Source organism: Ochotona princeps, chromosome 13, assembly GCF_030435755.1.
Source record: "Ochotona princeps isolate mOchPri1 chromosome 13, mOchPri1.hap1, whole genome shotgun sequence".
NCBI lineage: Eukaryota > Metazoa > Chordata > Mammalia > Lagomorpha > Ochotonidae > Ochotona > Ochotona princeps.
The window spans coordinates 10,478,934-10,503,091 of record NC_080844.1 but is presented as its reverse complement, the minus strand read 5'-3'; the positions used below and the strand labels follow the sequence as shown (position 1 = coordinate 10,503,091).

The following is a 24,158-nucleotide window of genomic DNA, read 5'->3' as shown; positions in this document are numbered from 1 at the left end:
AAGAAGCTCCTGACTCTTCATGTAAGCTCAGCTTCAGCTATTGTGTCCACTTGGGGAGTGAGCCAGTGGATGGAGGATATTTCTGTCTCTCCTACTCTTTGTAGATCAACCTTTCCAATGAAAATGGAATGAATCTTAAAAGGAAAAAAAAAAAAAAAAGAAAAATGCACCCTAACAGAATATATACACATGTTTACATTCAGCACTTATTAGAAAAAAAAAATCAAAGGGAGCTGGTTTTAATAAGCTAAAATATGGAATTAGTTTTTTTTTTAAGATTTATTTTTATTGCAAAGTCAGACGTACAGAGAGCAGGAGAGACAGAGGAAGATCTTCCATTCACTGATTCACTCTCCAAGTGACTGCAGTGGCTGGTGCTGTGCTGATCAGAAGCCAGGAGCCAGAAACTTCTTCCAAATCTCCCACACGGGTGCAGGTCCCAAGGGTTTGAGCCGTCCTCAGCTGCTTCCCAGGCCACAATCAGGGAGCTGGATGGGAAGTGGAGCAGCCGGGATTAGAACTGGCATCCATCTGGGATCCCGGCGCATTCAAGGCGAAGTCTTTAGCCACTAGGCCAGGGCGCTGGGCCCTGGGCCCTAAATGTTTACTTTTTAAAAAAATTTTTTTAAATTTTTTTTAATTTTTAAATTTTTTTATATTTTTATTAATTATTTTGCATTATGTGACAGTTTCATAGGCTCTGGGAATTCCCCCACCCCTCCCCCTCCCCTTCCCCCTGGTGGATTCCTCCACCTAAATGTTTACTTTTGATACAGTAACACACATGTGTTCTAGAAACTCATTCTTTTTTTTTTTAAAAAGCTCAAATTTGCCTACTTGAATTTGTAACAAACACAATAAAATAATACACAATAAAAAGAATACTACAGAAAGTATAATTCAAAAGGCAACATTAAAAATATCTGTACACCAAATAATATGTCATTGTCATATTGCACACATATAGTAACTTTGTTATTTGAGAGAGAAAGTGGCATTTGTTTTTCTGTGTCTGGTTATTTCATATTTGTTACAGATAGCCAGATTCCATTCTTTTTACGCCCGAGTAATATTCCATTTAAAAAACTTATTTATTTATTTATTTATTTATTTATTATTGCATTTCATTTTATGACATCGTTTCATAGGCTCTGAGGTTCCCCCAGCCCCCCCCGTGCTCTCCCCCATGGTGGATTACTCCACCTGTTGCAGTATTACAGTTCAAATCCAGTCATGCTTCTTTCATTGCAAGCATGTACCATGCATAGAGTCCAGCATCTTCTTGTCCAGATAAATTCAACCATTAGAAACTCATTCTTAATCCATTTCGAATTGAAATTAACTTCTTAGTTAAATAAGTTAGCAAGTTAGCAACAAGATCTTTACAAATGTAAACATTCACCGACCCTGAGGGACACATTTTTCTTTTATTTGCATTTTGCCAGTTTTCGTGTTTGTACAGAATTTTTGTAGTCATTGCTATCAGTTAGTGACTATATTTCTGTTAATGTTAGCACATGTTTTAATATATTATCTCATCACAAGCCATGATATAATTTACCTACCATTTTTGCTAGTTTTATGCTCTTGCATGTGCATTGAAACTTGTGTTTGTACTTTTTCATGATCATTAAAAGAACTATGTGGATTGGGATGAATGAAAGAATCAGCTTTATTAAATCTTAATCCTTTTCACTCCTGCACTAACTGTAGTGTCTGTTTATGTTCCTGGGTAGAAATTCTTTTGTGTTGGTGGCTTAATGTGACAGCTGGCATCTTCAACCCTAAATACCAAAGGAATTCTTTTTGGCAGTGTTGCATTATCTACCTAATCCTTCCCAGGATTTTAGTAATTAAGGTTGTTAAAATATATTCCAGGTTTTGTAAAGTCATGGACCTTTTTTTCTTTTTAACGCAAAATAATAATTTTCTTACTTTTATAGGTGAGAATGTTACAAAGCTTAAAAAATAATACTTGGATTTGAAATTGGAAGTTGTGCTCTAGAAGTATTATTTTTGTTTACATTTGGTAAACTTGGTAGTTTCTGATTTTTGATGTCATTCACAGTCCAAATGTATTATGCAAGTTTTTAGGTCAGTGTTATTCCCTCCCATCTTGGAAGTTATTATTTTACTCAGTACACTGACTGTTGAGTTTTGTAGGAATCATGGTAGCTTTTGGGCTTTTCTGAATGAATTAGGCAGGCATTCATGCTATGTGATAATATATGCAGTTATCCTCAGTTAGAAATGTTTAATCTTTTTTTTTTTTTCCTCAGATTCTGTCAGATTTTAAGAACAAATGCACCTGTTAGCTCATGGAAGAAAAAACACAAATCAAGACACTTTTGGGTTCCAAGTTGCCAAAATATGGAACAAAATCTGTAAGAAGTACGCTGCAACCATTGCCAAATGGGACACCTGTTAACTTATTAGGAACAGCCAAGAGTAGTACTGTGAAAAGCTACATCAGAAATAATGGCTCTGATTGTCCCTTGTCCCACTCATTTAATTGGAGAAAAACAAATAAGTACCAGCTTAGTACACAAAGTACTGAAGATCCCAAAAATCCTACCAACACTCAGAATTCACATGACAAATTAATTGAGCTTGAAAAACATGCTCCTACTCAAGGGGTGTTTGATAAAAATGGGATAAAGGGAGGTTTGAAAAGTGTTTCTTTACTTTCGTCAAAGTTAGCAAAGCCACCCAGTATGTTTGTGTCATCTGCAGAGGAGTTGAACCAAAAGTCTTTGCCCGGACCGTCTAATTTGGGAAAATTCACCAGAGGCACGTTATTGGGAAGGACTTCGTATTCTTCAGCCAGTGCTCCAAAGTCCCAGTTGAATGGGTTTTATGGAAACCGATCAGTTGGTAGCATGCAGAGGCCCAGAGCTAACTCTTGTGCCACCAGAAGCAGTTCTGGAGAAAGCCTAGCCCAGTCCCCAGACAATATTAAGTCTCTTACTTGTGAGAAGATGGTAAGGTCACAGAGTTTTTCACATTCCATTCAGAATTCATTCCTTCCACCCTCATCTATAACCAGATCACATTCCTTCAATCGAGCTGTAGATCTTACAAAGCCTTATCGGAACCAACAGCTACCCGCTAGAGTGCCTCTGCGGTCAAGTATGCTAGCCAGAAGTTCCCGGCAATCACAAATCCTCAACGGGAATGAACACTTAGGATATGGATTTAATAGGTCTTACGCTGCTGGTGGGAAGAAGTTGGCTTTACCAAATGGCCCAAGTGTCACTTCCACTTTGGGTTATAGAATGGTTCATCCCTCTCTACTGAAACCTGGTCGACTTCCGTTTTCCGGGACGATCACAGTAGATGGTAATAAAAATCCAACTGCTGACACGTGTATAGAGGAAGATACTACAGCGTTGTCCAAAGCCGGGGCTACTGAGAAGGACCAAGAACTAACTGAAAATCAAAGTTACAGAACAGACAACGACCAGACTGTGAAACGTGATGCGAAAATTAGATACCTGAGTGATGACGTGGATGACATTTCCTTGTCGTCTTTGTCGTCTTCGGATAAGAACGATTTAAGTGAAGACTTCAGTGATGATTTCATTGACCTAGAAGACTCCAACAGAACTAGAATAACTCCAGAGGAAATTTCTCTTAAAGAAGAAAAACAAGAAAATGTAGCACCCAAGGATAGATTTGATCCCTCCAAGGAAAATGAAAAATCCTTCAGTAAAACTGATGAGTGGATTGATATAAGTGTCTCTGGTAAATACTAAATAACCTTACATTTATTTGTTTTGTCTTAAATAATGTCAGAGAGCTTCTGTTTAGGATTATTTCCTGATATATTGCCAGATGCTGTGAATTTCATGCAGGAGATAGTCCGGGATAGGATTGAAGTGAGGCAGCATGTTCCCGTTCGCCCTGTCACTTGCTGCCGTTCCTGTGTTCTCACCATAGCTGATATAACATCACTGTGGACATTTCTGCCCATGCTGCCCTTACCTGTCATATGTGAGCCTGTGTCTTCTTACTGTCCGCACTGTTTTCTAAGTGGTTTTCCCCCTACATCCCCAATTAATGGCATACCCATAAAACAGGCCACATAGTCTGCTTAGGGTAATGGATCATAGCTGTTGCTTAGGAGTGAAGCTGTACCGGAGTGCAGGTGAGATAAATAGGTTATGGCCACTAGAATGGATTCTTTATCATAAAAACAAATCTTTCTTGTTTGGCAATTTCTATAATTATGCTTCCAGAGTATATTCAATTAAAGTTTTTTTTTTTTTAAGATTTATTTTCTTTGGAAAGTCAGATATACAGAGTGGAGGAGACACAGGGGAAGATCTTCTGTCCATTGATTCACTCCCCAAGTGACCACAACCTCCAGAGCTGCGCTGATCCACAGCCAGGAGCCTGGAGCCGCCTCTGGGTCTTCCATGCGGGTGCAGGGTTCCAAGGCTTCAGGCTGTCCTCGACTGGCCCCACAGGCCACAAGCAGGGAACATTGGAAGTAGACTCGCTTAGGCTACTGCAGTGGGCCCCTAAAGTTTTTTTTCTTTTAATTGAAAAAAGAGAGGTAGTACCTGCTGTTTGCTCCCAGAAGTGTTGAGAAAATACATCTGTGTGGTCACATAGCTTATTACAAGAGCAAAATGAAGGAATGAGATACAAGCACATGTTCTAATCAAGAGACCAAGTTAAGCCTGGAGATGCACTTACGTCCTTGGTTGTTTGCTGGTCTTTATTTAAATCTCTTTGGTTGACACACAATGATTGTACATGATTTTGAGATCCACTGTGACGTTTCAGTAGACATGTATGTTGTGTAATGATCAGAGTGGAGTATTGTGCATACCCCACTGCTTCTGTTTTCCAGTCTTCTAAAACTGTCCGAACAAATTCTTTTTCCTTGTAAGGAAATAGCTGTGAGGTTAAATAATACATACAGAGGAAGGGAGTTTTCTTACCAGGATTTAGAAAAAATAAACATTGGAGAAATAGTAAAGGAATACAAGACTTTGTTTATGGTTTTGGAAATGTAGAAATGAAAGATGGCTTAAATGAGTCTTCTTGGTGTCAGAAAATATTTCAGCCTCTAATTTGAGAATTTTACCTTTTTGAGTTTTTCTTAGGAGCTAGAAAAAGCTGTAGTTATGTTTTTTGGGGACTGACCAAACATTTTTGTTGCAATATAGTCAATTTATTAGACTTTTTTAGAGCATGATGCATAATTATATATCTGAATTAATCATTCTCATTCTCTCTCTCTAAACCAAAGATAAGAGTGAATGCACAAAACACACTTCTGAGAATAACCTGATTTCACCAGATACGGATTATAGAGCTGGTTCTTCGTTCGAGCTCTCTCCATCTGACAGCTCTGATGGCACCTACATGTGGGATGAAGAGGGCTTGGAGCCCATCGGAAACGTCCATCCTGTTGGCAGCTATGACTCCTCGGAAATGAACAGCATAGTATGTATGAGTTTATATTCACCTTTGGGAATACTTTGGTTGCCTTACTATAAAAACTGGTGGTGCTAACTAACTTAAAAAATGTTTGAATGAACTTTCCTAGTTAGGAAAATAGGAATTGATGTCTGTCAAGGTCAAGTGTCTGATCCTGAAACATAATGAAGTATGGAGAATGTGCTGTGTGACTTAAATGTATGCACACATATTCATCATGTATGCATACATTTATTTAGTGAAGCTTGGCTGTTCTTTCTCACTGAGGGAAGGGAAAGAGACATCTATTACAAGTAGTTCAGCTAATATACCAGCATATGAATAAAGTATAATTGTGTTTAAAATGACTAAATGTAGTTTAGTATAAAATGTAGTCATATAATTCAGTATGTGATTTTCCAAAAAATCTTAATTGTAGCCTCGGTGGATATATTAAATTTCAAATGGTTTTTAGGTGTTTTAATTTTCTGTATTTTATACACCTGTGACTTGGAAATAATGGACATTATTGCTGCAATTTGTTGTACAAAGACAGAAAACATTTATTTATTTATTTATTTTTGAAGTTAATTAACATGGCATTGAGTGACCAATATGTTAGAAAATGCAAGTTCTTAACCACATCCTGTAACTACTTTCTTGGCATCTCACTTTTAGTATATACACAATCAGTTGCTATAAACTTTTTTTTTCTTTTTTTCTCCTAAGCTAACATGTTTTTGAGTTAAAGCCAAAATTTAAACTTTGCAATATATAGTGGTTAACCATGGTTTTACAGAACTTTGCATTTTAACAATTGAAGAATAGAAAAGTTTTAGGCAGGTGAGCAGGGAAATCCCCAACAAGCCAGTGAGTGAGGAAGAATTTAACTCTACATCCTACCTAGAAAAGTCCAGGAGAAGCAAATAGGGAGCCTGACCAGTAAGTACAGGCAGAGCGATTATAGGCTAGTTGGCCTTTTCCTTGGCTGTTCCAGCTTTTCTATATTTGTATCTATGTCTCTCTCTCTCTGAAAAGCCAAATGGGAAGCCTGATCAGTAAGGTACAAACTGAGTGATTATCAACTAGCTGACCTTTATTAGTCTCTGTCTATCTGAACTAATTTTGGGGCTCACAAGCAACCATGTTGGTTGGTGTGAGAGGCCTGGGAGCCAAGGCTAGAACTAGATAAGGACTAGAGGAAGCTCCTCTCCTGAGTCCAAGACAGAACACATTTAGAGGGAGTATCTTCATCTCAGATAGAGGAGGTGCAGAAAAGATTACAATTGTGTTTTTCAATTGAAATCCTTTTAAGGTGTGGTTGATGTGCAAAAGAAAGTATGTCCAGCAGATGGCAGCAACAAACCACTTGGTACTTGACACTTTTTAGGGATGTACCATCTTTATTTCTTCTACAACTGACAACAAAATAGTTTCCTGTACAGAGAGTTCAGAGTGGGTGTATTACTCTTTGTTGTGTACAGTTCATGAGTTTCTTGTTGGTCAGCAGGGTTCTGAATATGGAATAGGAAGTGACGAAGGTGCTGTTTTCTGTGCTTTCAGTGGATGATTTTCAGTTCCAAGACCAATTTTGGAAAAGAATGCAGAATTGATGGGTAACGAAATGTGCTGAACTCGCCTAATGTGATGGTGCATTTATAATTTTTTTCCTGGAGTTCCATTAATTGTTTGATTTGTCCATTGAGCTTATGTTGTTAGATAACCTTCTTAGAACTGCTTTTAGTGATTTTTCTTCCTGCTTTTTGTCCTAAAACCTTTTTCAGATATTCTCATATTCCAGTTTTGTTTACCAGTTTTTTATTTGTATTTTCCCTCCTTTCATGATCAGCCTTTTGAATACATAGCAAATAGTTTATTATTTAATATTATAATTTCTTTCTCTTTTAACCAGTGCATTTAGTTCAATTACATTTGCATTTATTGATATACTTGCAATCTTCCTATTTTTGTTTGTATTGTATCCCAATTTCTGTATTTCCTTTTTCCTTTCTTTTTCTAAAATTTCATGTTACTGTCTAATTAAATTGACAGAGTTTAGCATGTTCTCACTTTTCTTGATTACTGTGTTAGTAAGCATTGTAGGCCAGGTCAAATGAAAAACTCTGACCCAAGTCTACGACATTTGTGTCACCGGCACAGTTAAGCTTAAGCAGCAGGGCTTTTTTCTGAAGGAAGAAGACTGTTATTGGGCATTCTGGCTCAAGCGCTTTATCTTGTCAGTGTCCTCCACAAGTCATTGTACACTGATTGCTCTGTGTAACACTGCGCTGGTCTTTGCTTCATCGCCTCTCGTATTTTGTTGGGATATAATTTGCACATGATAAAATGCACAGATCTGACAGATACGCTGGAGAGATTTTGAGGAAATACTGATGCTGCTTTTGCTAATCACCAGTATCAACAGACATTCTATATGTTCTAGTTCTGTCCACCACAGTGTTCCCTTGCTTCTCCTTCTAGCCTTTCTCCCCTGCAGAGGGGCAGTCACTGTTGATTAGGCTTGTTTGTTCTTAAACTCCCTGTAACTGAAGTTGTACCCTGCTACAATTTTATTATAGCTTCTCAAAGATCTATTTTTATTGGAAAGGCAGATTTCAAAGAGAAGGAGAGGCAGAGAGAAAGATTCCCCACCTGCTGGTTCACTCCACGATGGCTGGAGCTGACCTGAACTAAACCTAGGAGCCAGGAGCTTCCTTCTGGCCTCCCAAATGGGCAGGAGCCCAAGGCTTTGGGCTAATCTTTGTTGCTTTCTTAGGCCACACAGCTGGTTTATAAACTGGCACCCATATGGGATCCTGGCACTGGCAAGGGGAGGATTAACCAATTGGGTCTTCACACTGGGCCCTATAATTATCTTCTCTTCGTCCATTAGGTATTTGTTAATATGCAGGTTGTTCATATTATTTCATGCTTTGTGTCCAGTTTTTTGGCAATTAGCGGATTGTATTGTTACGGAGGTTTTGCTATTATGTTCTTTTGTGAACATTCATTTCCATTTATAAAATAGGTAGGCAAAGGATCCTTTACATCTGGTTATCTATGTAAGACTTGCTGGTTTTCCATGGTGATTGTACCTCTTTACATACCTTCAGACAATACAGTGAGCATTCTAGAAATTTGTTCTGAATGGTAAATTTGCTATGCATAAACAGTAGAAACAATGTGATTTATGGTGAACATTCATTTTTCTTCTGGGAGTCTGGAATTTCTGTTAGGCAAGATAGTGTCTGCATGACCAGCCTCCAGTAAAATCCCAACACTGGTTTATTAGGAATCCATGGTGGATAACATGTTGGGCGTGTCATCACAGCTTGTTGCTGGAGGAATTAATATCCTGTGTGACTCCATGGGGAACTCACTGCTGGTTCTCTTCAGCTTTTTCTCCTATGCCTTTTTCTTTGCTTGTTTTGTTTCATTTTACTGGCATACATTTTAGCCATTGATATGATTGTGAATCTTCTTAATGAATCATCTCCCCTGAGATGTTCCCAGGGACCTCCGACACAGATACACAAGGGATATTATCTTCTTTTGGTCATCTTCATAGATGTGTGTGTGTGTGTATAATTTTAAAAGACATTTATTTTACCTGAAAGTCAAAGTTACACATATGCGCACACACACACACACACACGCACGGAAAAGAGAAATCTTTACTGGTTCACTCCCCAATTGACTGCAACAGCTGGAGCTGGGCCTTTCTGAAGCCAGGAGCCAGGAGCTTCTTCCAGATTTCCCACATGGTACAGGGGCCCAAGGGCTCAGTCCATCTTCTGCTGCTTTGCCAGGTATTTGGCAGGGAGCTGGATTGGAGCAGGATAGCTGGGCTGGCCACCTGTGCCCATATGGAGTGCCAGTGCTGCACTGGGGGACTAGCCTTCGGCATCACTGTGCTGGCTCTGTTCTTGTATTTTCATCATTATCCTTTGAAATATCTATGGACCAGTTACTAATACCTTCTGTTTCAGACCGAGAAAAATTCCGGAGAAATGGAGTAAATTGCTAACTGATAGGTTGGGAACTAGTTCGCTGGTTAGGCTCAGTCTGATGTTATTAATGTTTAGCCTACTCGGGATGACTGAGCATTTTTTGAAATAAAAACTTAGTTGGCAGTTAACTGTTTTCAATATACAATACAGTTTCTTTTTCCTTGGTACATGGTATAATTTCATGTGCACAATATTAGGCAAAAACATTTTTGCTTTTTGTCAGTTTCAGTAGCCCACTTCAGAATCCTTTTTGCTACTATGCTTTGGCCAGTCTGAGAGCTGTCACTGAAGAGGAATTGAACTTGAGCTAGAATGTCACAGTGATGACTTGCTAACACTAAAAGATTTAGAAAGTGATAATTTTGAATCATCACGTGTAGTACTTTTATTTTTGGAACGATTTTTATAGGAATCCTAAGGAAGCGTTTGAATCAGATGATCTCTGCAGGTATCCTTTTCTTTGTTTTTTTACCCACTCTTTGCCTTGTTTTCACTAGTAGGCAAGTATAATCTCCTCACAGAATTCAATCCTAGTGTGTTTTAATTTCTTTCTGTATTTGTCTCCCATCTCTGATGGTGACAAACCTACCATCTGTTATCTGGAAAACGTTTACTTTTGTGAATAATCTTTTTTTTTTAAAGATTTATTTATTTTATGACAAAGTCAGATATACAGAGAGGAGGAGAGACAGAGACAGAGAGGAAGATCTTCTGTCCGATGTTTCACTCCCCAAGTGAGCCGCAACGGCTGGTGCGCGCCGATCTGAAGCCGGGAACCTGGAACCTCTTCCGGGTCTCCCACGCGGGTGCAGGGTCCCAAAGCTTTGGTCCCTCCTCGACTGCTTTCCCAGGCCACAAGCAGGGAGCTGGATGGGAAGTGGAGCTGCCGGGATTAGAACCGGCGCCCATATGGGATCCCGGGGCTTTCAAGGCGAGGACTTTAGCCGCTAGGCCATGCCGCCAGGCCTGTGAATAATCTTAATTTCCCTGCTTTGCCACCGTCTCTTTATTGTTACTATTCTTAGCCATGATACAGTTTGTAGGTTAGGGCTTCCCCCCTTCCTTCCCTTTACTCCCTCCCCTTCTTCCCTCCCTGTTTCCCCCCCTGTTTCCCCCCATACAGTAGTACAGGCCTTTAGCTGCGGTCACTGTTCCTCTGGCCCAGAAGCTCCTGACTTGGGCCACCCTTGCCTGAGTGACTTCCCTAGCCTCTTTGGGCTCTGACTACATTCCACGGTAGGCCATTGCCCACAGGTGTTCTGCTCAGCCCAGCGCAGTCTGCCTCCAGGACTTTCCCTGGAGCATGGGATCGGTGCCCTCATGTGCCTGGGCCCGCTCCGCTCCGCCTGGGTGAGTGCTGATGCTGTTTGGCATTTCTTGGGTTCCCTTGTTCATCCGTTTCTCTGTGTATGCCTTTCCCCATGGAATTGTTGACATCCAAATCTTAACAATATAGAGTATTGTATCTGTTTTACTATCAAAATGCATGACCTAAGAATCATGAAAGATAGTTCTCTGTATAATCCGTTTTATAGAATCTGGATCATTTTATGTGATTATGTGTATGCTTAGGGCTAGAAGGACCCAAGAGCCATCAACTGCATTTTTTTCAAACTTTGGTTCATTTTAGAATTTGTTATACATCTCTACATTTCTTTGATTTTTTTTCTTTTTTTTTTTTGGAGAATGTAAGTTAAATTACCTTATTGGTCACTGCATTGATCAGTGCATGTTTAAATTGATTAATCAGGAGGGTACACAGTGTCTTGTTTTGGAAGAATTTGTAAGAATTCTGGGGTCAGCTTAGTTCTAAGGATTCAAAAAATCCATTCTAAAATTGATTTGAAGAGGGGAATTAATTGGGAAATTTGTGGGAAATTTGGGAAAATTATGTGTATTTGGGAATTTATGTGTATGTGTATTATGAGTTGTAGAGATAAAGAATTTGTTGTCCTTTACTGTAATCTTACTAAGGATGCTAGGCATTCAGATTTTTTGTGATTTTTGTAACCAGAATTAGACTTTGTGAAAAATGTTTTCAGTTTAGTTAGGTTTCTCATTATTGTAACAAGTTACTGCACATTTACTGCCTTCAAACAGCATACTTTCATTTTAGTACGGTTTTGGGGCTTAAATATACCAGATATACAAAAAGGATCTCACTGAGCCACAATCAAGGTGGCAAAGCACAGATGGGGACCCTAGGGTAAGAATATAGTGGGCCCGGTGGCATGGCCTAGTGGCTAAAGTCCTCATCTTGCATGCACCGAGATCCCATATGGGTGCCAGTTCTAATCCCGGCAGCCTCACTTCCCATCCAGCTCCCTGCTTGTGGCCTGGGAAAGCAGTCGAGGAGGGCCCAAAGCTTTGGGACCCTGCACCCGTGTGGGAGACCCGGAAGAGGTTCCTGGTTCCTGGCTTCGGATCGGCGCAGCACCGGCCGTTGCGGCTCACTTGGGGAGTGAAACATCGGATGGAAGATCTTCCTCTCTGTCTCTGTCTCTCCTCCTCTCTGTATATCTGACTTTGTCATAAAATAAATAAATCTTTAAAAAAAAAAAAAGAATATAGGCCAGCTACTTAGAACTCCATCTCAGTGACAAGGGTCCCAACTTCTTGGGCTGTCATCTGCTGCTTCCCCAGGCACATTAGCAGGGGACTGAAGTAGAAATAGAACAGCCGAACTAGGGCCCAGTGTGATAGCGTAGCAGTTGAAGTCCTCGCCTTGAACGCGCCAGGATCCCATGTGTGTGCCGGTTCCATTCCCAGCAGCCCTGCTTCCCATCCAGCTCCCTGTGTGAGGCCTGGGAAAGCAGTCAAGGACGGCCTAAAGCCTTGGGACCCTGCACCCGTGTGGGAGACCCAGAAGAGGCTCCTGTCTTTGGATTGGCTCGGCTTCAGCCGTTGCAGTCACTTGGGGAGTGAACCATTGGATAGAAGATCTTCCTTTCTGTTTCTCCTCTCTCTCTCTCTCTCTCTCTATATATATATATATACACACACACACACACACATATATATGTATATGTATATCCGCCTTTCCAATAAAAAAATGATAAATCTTAAAAAACAAAAGAAAACAAAAAGCAGCCAGAAGTCAAACCAGAGCCGCAGTGTGGAATTCCCTTGTCATGGGAGCTCTGCATCACAGTTCTGCCCTCTTTAATATGATATTATACATAAAATTGTGTAATGTTTACAGCAGATGAGCACTCTGATCATGCAGTGTAATGGTGTATCCTTCATTTACCCATAAGTAAATGATGAATGTATCTATTTGCTTTTGTTATTGATTGTCTTATATTGATAGCTACTTAAAATTACAGGCTTGGATTCTTTCTGGTGCGGAGGAAGACATCTGTTTGTATATTTGTCATGTTCCTGTGGATTGTTTTCAGTTGTCCTCCTTCTGTTTGTGTTCCCTTTGAGATGCATCGTAGTTTCCTTGTCAGTGTGGAGAGCTTCTGTGATGCTCCAAGGATTTCCATACTTGTTCTCCAATCAGAAACTTAGCTATTGGATGATTTTCACCTGGAAGGGAATATCATTTGAGTTGCATTTTTCAAATGCTCTATATGAAGGTTGCGCTGGAGGGGGAGCTAGTCAGGATGTTAGACGCTGCTGTTCTGTAGACATGGTAGTGGCTTGTGTTCCAGGCAGTGACAAGCGGTGTTACAGAAGGATGGCATGTTTCCAATACTGATTGGAGGATATTATTGCCCAGGTTCCATTCCTGATTGAACATAAAAGAGAAAACATCATCTGCTCGTGTTTGAGATTATAGCCAGTGTTGCTTTTTTGTCAACTTCCACATTCCTTATGAGGTGAAATGTAAGCAGTGCTGGGCTTTCTTCTCTCTACAACCTGCTTATACCTTGTTCCAGTCTGTCTGCCACTTCTAATCTGTACACCTACTGTAAGTCTTGAAGGTAGCTGATACTGAATTATCTCTCATCATTTTGTTTGTGGCACTAAGTAAGGACTCAATATTTCCTTGTTGAAAAATGGAAGCCTTGGTGATAAATTTTGCCATTTAATTAAAAGTAGAAACACTGAAAATGAGAAGATACTGTTACTATCAGTTGGTCTTTTTTTCATGCACATTGTGACATAGCGCGTTTGCTAAGGAAGTGTCTCTGGAGTCACGTCATAATAGCAAGCTACAGGTAACTCAGTGTGATGCTGGCATAGCTGTGACGGAGGAGGGGCAGCTTATGGAAAGTGGAGACGGTCTTAAGATAGGTAAATGGAAATTGGAAACTGGTAGTTCTTTTGTCTATGTTCTGGCAAGGAATCACAGGGTGTGAGAAGCTGGCGGGGGTCTACTCCAACTAAGTTGTTACAGATAGGGGGACAGAACAGGACAAGGAAACTAAATGTTTCTCAATAGGTTTCTCCTCCCCCCGAGAATCTTTCCTACACATTTAATTAACAGCATAGGGATTTTTGTATTATTAGTATAACTTTTATGTTTGAAAAGAGTTTAAATTTACCATATTTCGCTGTTATTTGGAAACATTAATATAGATCTAAGGATGTTTCTTGTAGATTAAGTATATTTCGCTAGGAAGTTTAACTGAACAGTTATTTCTTGAGCATTTGCTCTATTCCAGACACTAAATTCTAAGGACACCAAGACAGATGAGATTGTCTATCCTTACTGGGTTCATGATCTTGGTAACAGGCAGATATAGAAGGTTATTTTTTTTTTTCAAAGATTTAATGGGTAAAATGTAGATTATGAAAAAGTATACTGGCCAGGTTGAAACCAGAAACCTAGAACTCCTGCCAGACCTTCTGCCTAGGTGCCTTGGGCCTGAGCACTCTGGTCAGTTTCTGGTGGTTCCACAGGAAGAGGGGTCAGAAGCAGAGCAGCAAGACTGCCCGCTGGTGCCCGTATGGGTCACTGGCATCCCAGGCTGCAGCTGTGCCAGTGCAGTCATGCCTTCACCCAAGTCACATGTTGCTAAGAGTACCCGGTGTGATGTGACGAGTGGTTAGAGGCAAAGCTGGGGAATACAGAGAAAAGGAAGAAAAAATTTGTATCTCTAACTGAAAATGTAAATATTAATTATAAATTAAAAATTTTAAAGTGTAAGACAGATACAGTGTTAAGTATACCAACATTTTTATTTCAAATCTTCATTCGTTGTTTTCATTTGTATGACACCATAAACTTTTTTCTGAGCAATTTTTGCTTCAAACAGCATTGATAACCATCTAGACTAAGTCAAACCTTTTGTTTTAGCGAGTTAATGAGTTTTAAAGTAATTTGCTAATAAAACAAGAGAAATTTGTTCATTATCATATCTCTTTTACCTGCCATGATACCTTGCATACAACAGATGCATAATTAGTTTGTTTTTGTTTTTGTTTTGTTTTGTTTTGAAAGGCAGGGAGAGAGATTTTTCGTCTGCTGCTTGACTCCTCAAATGGCTACAGAGTCTGGGGCTGGTCCATGGGAAGTTCAAAGCCGGCTGTTTCTTCCCCATGTCTAGGGGTATGGGGACCCAAGCTCTTGAGCCATCCCCTGCTGCTTTCCCAGGCACATTAGCAGAGAGCTGGGCTGGAAGTGAAGCAGCCAGGACTTGAGTCATTGCCCATATAGGATGCCTACTTTGTAGGCAGTGGCTTAACTCCCTGTACCACTATGTAAGCCCTAGAAATGAAACATTTTAAAACTCAGGCTATTCTGTGAGTCTGCGAACTACTCTGTGAGTGTTGATCATAACAAATGCCAGAACTTTCTGTTTGTAAAGGTTTATTGGTGGTTAGGCGATCCTCCCCCGAGCTTTCTCTCTTTGTTTTAGGAGTGAGACAGTCTATTTGCAGCAGCAGCTGGGCGTGGTAGTGTTGCAGAGAGGTACTGATGGAGAGTTCATGGCGCCTTGCCTACCTTCAGAATGTGATGCAACAGAAAGTAGCAAAACATCAGGCCATCTACTGAGAAACCTGCGATTTAGCCCTAGATGTGTAATGACTCTTGGATAGGGAACCTAGAGTATCCTTCTTTCCTAAGAGATTATAGCAAGTCAGTTGAAATTTTTCTTAGCTCTGAAATTCTGATTTTTTTTTTTTCCTTTCCTTCTGGGGCTGGACTTGGTATTGCTTTTCTTATTTTTGGTGCTAGAAGAAATGAGAAGAGCTGTTTTGAAAACATATTCCTTCTGCCTGAAAATTTCTCATTTTTAAAATTATATATATGTATATTTTGTGGTTCTCTTTATTGGTGCTTAGTAGCCTTCTTGGCTAGCTTTAACATGTTGAAATAATTTTTCTGCGTATCAGATAGGACATATAATATAGGTTGCAATTTTTTTTTTAGTTTTTTTGTGTTTTGAACTGATTTTAGATATAGAGAAATTTCACCGAATGGAGTTCCCATATAGATCCCATCCATATCCCCTAATGTTCATATGTTATATAACCATAGTACAGTGATCAAAACCAAGAAATTCAGTTAGACGTATTAACTAATCCACAAATAGTATTTAAGTTTTGCCATTTCCTCCGCTAACATCTGAATTTCCTGCTCCACAGTCAGATTTGGTTGTCTGTATCGTAGTACCCCCAGGAGGAGAGTTGTTGTGAAGAGAGTTAACCCATGAGTTTGTAAAGTGCTGCCCAGTTTGGGTGGCATGAATGTGCTTTTCGCACTGAGACTGTGATCATGTGTCCTTGGATGATGCTGTTCCATTTTCAGGGCTCCGTGTTTAAGAAGCTCATGATTTGGGTTCGTGTCGTTTTCAATGATGTTAACTTTGTCACGTGATTAACATGGTATTTATCATGTTTCTCTAATGCAAAGTTATTCTGTATTTCCCTTTATAATTAATTACCATGCTGCAGCCAGAGGCATTGAGATTTTGAAGCATTCCTTTGCACATTAACTTTAACCTCTTACTAGAACTCCATAAAGAAGAGCTGTATCTAAATGGTCCGAATCAGAATGTTTATATGGGTATTTCTTTTTAGTCTGTATGTGTAATCCATTATTACTCTTAATTTGTTATTTATTAGCCTGAATTTTGGACAGCTGAAAAGGTTCAATATTTGGATTTTTTTTATGTCCCTTTGACTTTTTTTGGCTTGCTCCAGGTTTTATTTTCTTGTGTTTTGACCACTTTCTTAGTTTCTGAGACTTTTTCTCTGTTCCATCCCCAAATCATCGTTGAGATTTAGAAATGAAGCTCTTGAGGCTAGGTATTCAGAGGCGACACAGATCTGCTGGCTTCAGTATCTGTATGTGCGTTCCAAGTTAACAGTTAGTTCATCCTGATACCTTTGGCACAGTGCCTGGGAGCTCATGCTAGCCTTTCTCTTTTTCTTCTTTTTAATACTTTTCTTAGTGAGTGAGAAACCTGGCTATCTATTCACCCTGAGTATTGACTTAGTTGTTTGATGCTAGTGTATGTGTGTAGTAGGAATGTAGTATACAATGCACATAATGAAATGTAACACAAAATACATATTGTTAGCAAAATGTGTAGTATTTGTGTGCATACTCATACAGTTTCAGAATGGCTAACAAAATGGCTAATGTGACAAACAGAAGTGAAGAGAGTAGTGGGGACTTGTGAGCTTGCAGTCAGTTGGTCAGAGCCTGTGACTGAGATCTGGAGTAAGGCCGTTCTTGTGAAAGATTGTGCCCGTAAACCTAACTCTGGGTAGTTAATATGAGAAATTATTGGAATTGGTGTTTAAAAAGTTGAATTTACTAGAATGACCATAACTGGTTGAAATGTGATTTGGGAAGAGAAGGACTAAAAAGGCAAGAGATGAGTAAAATTTCATTTTTGGCTAGCTTCCTGCTTGTTTGTGTGAAATTGCAGCTATGCCATAATTTATTACTAAATGTAAATAATATGGGATGGAATTTAGGTAGTAGACTCAGGTGATTATTTATTGGATACATTGGACAATACAAAATTTTTTTAAAAAGCTAAATATATAGCCATTGATCATTGTTGCCTATAATTGCAAAGATGAAAGTAATTGGGCCCCGCTCAGTAGCCTAGTGGCTAAGGTCCTTGCCTTGCATGTGCCAGGATCCCATATGGACGTTGGTTTGTGTCCCAGCTACCCCACTTCCCATCCAGCTCCCTGCTTGTGGCCTGGAAAAGCAGTCAGTGGGACAACCTTGTGAGCCTGCACCAGTGTGGGAGACTTGGAAGATGCTCTTGGCTTCTGGCTTCTGGATTAGCTCAGTTCTGGCTGTTGTGACCACTTAGGGAGTGAATCAGCGTACAGAAGGTCTTTCTGTCTCTGCTTTCTCTGTAAATCTGCCTTTCCAGGAAAAATAAATAAATTGAAAAAAAAAAAAAAGAAAAAAGGAAACAGAGCAGTGTGGCCTCAAAACTGGCTGCCTAAGCCCCTATCTAAAAAAAAAAAAATTATATATATATATATATGTATATATATATATATTCTAGAGGAAATGATAAATGGTGATTATTATGGCCTGTAGTTGCTAGGAAGAATGTTTGGAAGGAAGGCAAAACCAAGAAATGACTGCAGCCAGAAGGCACAGTGCAAAGGTACTATCTGTTTGTGAGGATCTGTCTCATCAGTGTCTGAAAAAAGATTTATCAAAATGGATTGTGAGGCTTACTTCGTTTAGGAGTGGTATTTTTGAGTGCTACATAATGGATGAACTATGGCTCTTATTCTGGCTGCTCCACTTTGCACCTAGTTCCTTGCTTATGGCCTGGGAAAGCAGCAGAGGATAGCCCAAGTCCTTGGGCCCCTGTGTCCCTATGGAAGACGCAGAAGAGGCTTCTGGCTCCTGGCTTTGGGATTTGCTCAGTTCTCGCAAATTGTGGCCACCTGGGGAATAACCAGAGGATGAAAAATCTTTCTCTTTCCCTCTCCCTGTAAATCTGCCATTGCAATAATTGTCTCTCAGATTTCTGAAGTTTTAAGTGCTTTAAAAGCTTGTCTTTAAGTTGGAACAGACAGTTGGTTTGTCTTGGTCCTTTGGTTCATACCTGTCCTCAAATGTCTACTTCTCTTTTATAAACATCTTTGTTTTCATTTTCCCATTTTTAGGAAGACAGGGCCAGGCTGGCATTACAGTATGGCTTTCCTTCAGAGTTTGGAAGGCATTTTGGTGGTGGCTGTAAAGGTTTGCAGAGACCTTTCTGGCTTTTGGAGGTTGGCTGGATAAAGAGGCTGTCAAATGATAAAATAAATTGATTTTTTTTCTCAGATGTCAATGCTTTAGAAGTTCTTAAATAAATTGTTAAGTTCTTTAGAAAAACTCATACTGGCCTTTTGGCAGAAGATAAATGCTAATGTGTCTGTCTCTTTAAGAGTGAGAATGTGTGGGATGGGCAGGGTAAAGGCCAACTGACGACCTGTGATTTGTCCTGTTCAGTTGCCTTTTCAGTTTTGTTGACTTGAATTCTTGGGAAGATTAGCTTTCATGCCCATGTGCTATTCCTCCCCTAATATTCTGGCTGACGGCTGAAACTTTCCTTGGCTTTTCTTTCGATAAGTTTCTGTCTTCTCTGTGCTCTCAAAATGGTCTAGTCTGCGGCCCACAAGTGACTCCCTTCATTCGCTGTTCTGGAATAACTCTGTTTTTTGTACTTCTTATTTGCATCTTCAGTTGGGTGTCCAGAGGAAGGTGTGGTAACTGTCTATTCTGGCACTAGCGTAAAAGTATAAAAATGTAAGAATTTATACTTTAATTTTTTATAATCCATTTTATTGTATTGTTGTTGACAATCTTTACATAGTTAACTATAGTTGAAGGAAAATCAAGAAAGAGAAGAGAAAAAAAAAAAAAAGGTTCAGGGGGATAGGGAGGTGGGCAATGCTATTATGTCCATATTGTTTCCATCATGTATCTGAGGTAAAAGGGGATATTGAGGGAGAAGCCCCACCCGGTTTCCCGCCCACCCCAAGTCCCGGATGTGGGGCATGCTCTGAGATATGTGCTCAAGTGGAGTTAATAGTTCTCCAGTTATGAGTCACTGCCAGTTTCGCTCGATGAGGTGGTCCACTGATTGATATGGTCCATCATGAAGTCTCCATTTGTCCCATATTTCGCTGCCAACATGTAGCTGAGATAAATGATTGTCCTATTCTGTCTTCTGTCTTTTCTTGGTTAGAATTCTGAGTCCAGCAGTTCAAGTGGGGAGATCTCCAAAGATACTTTGAGGTATTCCCAGACCAGATTCTTGTATGTTCTAGCAAGCACAGGGCCCGGCACAGTCCATCACCCTGATCAGCTGGTGGTTGCAATTGCTGTGTTGGTTCTGTTTTCAGTCCCGAGTTGCACTGGAACCAATGGGTGTTGCAGTCCAGTCTGGTTCGGCCCTTACATCAACCAGTAGGAGCTGTAGCCTAGTTGGGGCGACCCACAATAACCCCCACCAGACCGCCCCCTACCCTGGTTTGCCAGTATGTGTAGCAGAAGACCAATCTGTCCCCCATCCCATTTGGCTCTGGTACTTGTCAATGGGTATTAAAGCTTGGTTTTATCTAACCAACTCAACCATCCAGCCCTCACAGATATTGTTGAGTACCTCTCTATCTAGCCATCCCAGCCCCCGTCCTAGTTTTCATGCCCTCCCACGGGAATAGTGACCCAAGAAGGGGGAACCCACTTTTTCCCTCCCAGGTCTCTCTGTCCCGGTTTATGCACTCTTTAAGTGGTCCTGTGATTTGACTCGACAGAATTATTCCCCAGTGCCAGCTTCTGCCAGCTGAAGCTGTGGCCCTGATCTAGTCCACATGCAGCGCACAGGTGTTGTAGCCTTGCTTAGTCGTGTCTGTCTCTATCCCAGCCAACACTCTCCAGTGGGAGTGGTTGTCCAGCGAGGGGACCAGCCCCTTAACCCCCCCGCCAGCTCTGCCCCTCCCTTCCTGGATCTCACGTGTGCTGGATGGGTGCTGCATTCATATCCAGTACAGGCAACCACGCCCTGGCGTTCCATAATGTGTACTGGTTTTGTCGCAACCAAACCCGGCCCATTCCACACTCTGTTCTGGTGATCGGATTTGCCAGAGGATGACATGAACTGATTCAGCCTGGTCTGCTCCTGACCCATGCCGAATGCATGCCAGTGGGAAACTTTCCATGGCCTATTCTGGGCTGTTTCCAATCATGCTTCTCGCGCTTACCTGCAGGGACTGTGTCCTGCCAGAGGAGTTGCCCAGGCTCCTCCATCAGATCCCCTCCCAATGCCAGATTTTGCGCTTGCCAGGGGGTTCTTGAGCCAACCCTACTCAGTTCACCTCCTGTCCTAGCAGGAACAGTGGCTTTTCCTGGCTGGCTTTCACCCCATTCTGGTTCTTGTTGTTGGATATTTCAGCCCAGCCATGGCTCGTCCATACCCACATACAGCTCACACATGGCTCAGAAGGGGATTGAGACCCAGCCTAGTCAGTCCCACATCTACCCTGTTTCTCCATAACACCAGATGGTGCTGGGATCTGAACCGGCCTGGTGCATCCAATCCCAGCCCACACTAGTGCCTCGGGTGACTGCAACTGTTTCCTAGATAGAACACAGCCCCCATTCCAGCACATACACCCCTTGGTGGGAACCTCATCCCAGCTGTGGCATCCCAGATTGGGACCGTTCCTAGCCGTAAATCACGCACCTGCACGTGGTTGCTCCGAGGACCATTAGGTGCCAGCCTGCTACACAAGCCGGAGCTTATCTTTTACTTGATAGGTGTTCAAAGCTCAGCATTATTAAGGGATTGGAAGTTCTTCAAAGGAAGAGTTACTGGCATTGGGAATCTTTAGGATTGACTCAGATCCCAGAAACAGTGGGGTCACTCTAGAGCTATCTCAGCAGCGATTCAGATGTCCAATACCCCAGAGCTCCCCGGCCGGGCGGCCAGCAGGCACAGCCTGGCGCCAAATGGCGCACTGGCCGCTCGGGCCCAGCCCGCCATGAGCCATGGGCACATGACGGACTGGGTTCAGGATCCGAGCTAGACGTCCTCTCCCGCAGCCCTCGGCTCGCCTCTGGCAGCCGGAGGTGTAATCCTGCAGGCCCGAGGTTGCGCCCCTCCCCAATCCCGTTGACCACCCAATGAGGGTGGTGGGTGGGCCCCGGACATGCCCAGTCACGGAGGCCTCCCCCCTCGGCGTACTCACCCCAGAAGGAAGCAGGCCGCACCCAGGCATGTCCGGGCCCAGCCCGCCATGAGCCATGGGCACATGGCGGACTGGGTTCGGGATCCGAGCTAGACGTCCTCTCCCGCAGCCCTCGGCTCGCCTCTGGCAGCCGGAGGTTAAATCCTGCAGGCCCAAGGTTGCGCCCCTCCCCAATCCCGTTCACCCACCACCCAATGAGGGTGGTGGGTGGGTCCCGGACATGCCCAGTCACGGAGGCCTCCCCCCTCGGCGTACTCACCCCAGAAGGAAGCAGGCCGCACCCAGGCATGTCCGGGCCCAGCCCGCCATGAGCCATGGGCACATGGCGGACTGGGTTCGGAATCCGAGCTATACTTTAATTTTTTAAAAGCTTTACTTGCAAGGCGGAGTTAGAGAAAGGGAAAGATTTAGACACGGATTAATCTTTCCTGGTTCATTCCCCAGAAGACTCCCATGGCTGGGGCTGGGCCAGGCTGAGGTCTCCCGTGTGGGTAGCAGGGGCCATCTTCTAATCTATTGCTTTCCTCTTTTTTTTTTTTTTTTTAAAAAACTACTTCTTTTTTTTTTTTTAAGATTTTTATTCATTTTATTACAGCCAGATATATACAGAGGAGAGACAGAGAGGAAGATCTTCCGTCCTATGATTCACTCCCCAAGTGAGCCGCAACGGGCCGATGCGCGCCGATCCCGAAGCCGGGAACCTGGAACCTCTTCCGGGTCTCCCACGCGGGTGCAGTGTCCCAAGGCATTGGGCCGTCCTCAACTGCTTTCCCAGGCCACAAGCAGGGAGCTGGCTGGGAAGTGGAGCTGCCGGGATTAGAACCGGCGCCCATATGGGATCTCGGGGCTTTCAAGGCGAGGACTTCAGCCGCTAGGCCATGCCGCCGGGCCCATATTGCTTTCCTCAGTACATTATCAGGGTCAGAACAGTGCTCCTAGGGCATGTTGGCATTGTAGGCAGATTAATTCACTGTGCCACCATGCCAGCCCCTTTGGGTCCTATAGCTTCTTAACTGATCAGTATATCTGTGTACTGCCAAGTTTTTATTTCTCACTCACACTGATCATGTTACTATGGTATGCTACATGGATTCTGTTGTAGCTGCCAACCTGGTTTCCTTGTTCCTTAACTCCAGTTCCTGTCCACTTGTTCTGTAGCCACAACAGTATTAATTAGCAATCTCAATTTGTTATTTCTTAAAAATTTTTTTTCATTTAATTTTTTTTGTATAGCCTGTATTTGGAATTGTGCTTTTCTTATGTGTGCGTGTAAAGATTTATTTATTTTTATTGGGAAGTCAGATTTATAGACAGAAGGAGAGACAGAAAAAGACCTTCCACATGCTGATTCACTCTGCAAATGGCTGCCATGCACAGAAATGAGCTGATCTTAACCCAAGGCCAGGAGCCTCTTCTGGGTCTCCCTTCGACATGGATGCAGTATTCCAAGGATGTGGGCCATTGTCAGCTGCCTTCCCAGGCTACAGGCAGGGGGCTGGATGGGAAGTGCAGCAGGCAGGACACAAATGGGATACATATGGGATGCTGGCACTTGCAGGTGGTAGGTTAGCCATTTGACCCATTGCACTGGTCCCAGTTTTCAGATTTTCGTTTATCAAGATTTGAGAATTTGCAATGTAGAAGGAGAGACAAATCACCTTCTTCCAAGATTGTTCAGTTACCAAGACTGATGGTGCCACATGTGTAGTAAGAGTGTTGGAGAAGATGTATTATTCACATGATGGAACTCTGTGGAGAAGAGAACAGAGCAGGCATGCAAGCTGGTCCAGATGGGTTGTGCATCTCTGGTTTTTGTTTTTGTTGGGCCAATTTGAGGGTTCCCACAGGCAGTCTCAGTTCACATGTTTCAGAATGATCTGATGCTGCCCAGGAAGGTCAACTTTATCTAACATGAAATTTTACTTATTGTAAAAGTGATGTGTCCTTGTTGGAGAACAGATTAGAATAGCATAATGAGCAGAAACGTAAGGAAGATACTAACACCCTTTTGGCGTATCACCTTGCAGATGTCATCGTGTTGTGTGTAGAAAATCTGCTTCTCCACTGTCTGTCTCACAGAGTATCTTTGTGTACAGTGAGATAGGTGTCTGAAATGGCATGTGTATGGCTTTATTGTGAGAATCAACTTGAGGCACAAATGTGGGTGTTTTCCCTCATCTCTCCCACTTTTCTCCCATTCTTAACTTGCTGAGGTTGTTTTTACTGTTGAGTGGGCTTTCTTAGTCTGTAAAACGTTTTCAATAATTGTTTCTCTTTTTCCCTATTCATTAGAACAGGTTCATTCCATTTTTTTGTTTGAACTTATATAATGAAAGACAGGATAGCAAGCAGACAGGCGTGGGGCTGCTTAGTCCTGAGCTGTGCTGCTCTGACAAGGGGTGTGCTTTGGTGTCCTACCTGCTCGTCAGCCCTGCCCTGGACTCAATGTTTTGCTGCAGGGTAGGTTGTCAGGTCTGGTCCTGAACAGCCAACACTATCTTTTGCATAGACACGTAGAGGACTACTGAAAGTTTGTGGGAAAGCATGTTTATAAGATATCTGTACAAGATTTAGAAATCCTTGAATAGTTTTTTATAATAG

General features: G+C 41.9%; 1 protein-coding gene across 9 annotated transcripts in view; it reads left to right on the top strand.

The window, feature by feature from the left end:
* The window catches only part of CCSER2 (coiled-coil serine rich protein 2), a 430,972-nt gene that overhangs the window by 28,996 nt on the left and 377,818 nt on the right, over positions 1-24,158 (top strand). For 7 of the 9 annotated variants that reach the window (XM_058671981.1, XM_058671976.1, XM_058671975.1 and 4 more), the window contains exons 2-3: positions 2,280-3,744; positions 5,261-5,457. In XM_058671981.1, coding sequence (XP_058527964.1) covers positions 2,319-3,744; positions 5,261-5,457 — 1,623 coding nt within the window. In that variant the 5' untranslated portion in view covers positions 2,280-2,318. Of the gene's footprint in view, positions 1-2,279; positions 3,745-5,260; positions 5,458-13,616; positions 13,683-13,709; positions 13,831-24,158 lie in introns of those variants that run through there. The other 2 variants (XM_058671982.1, XM_058671983.1) reach the window with 2 other exon arrangements.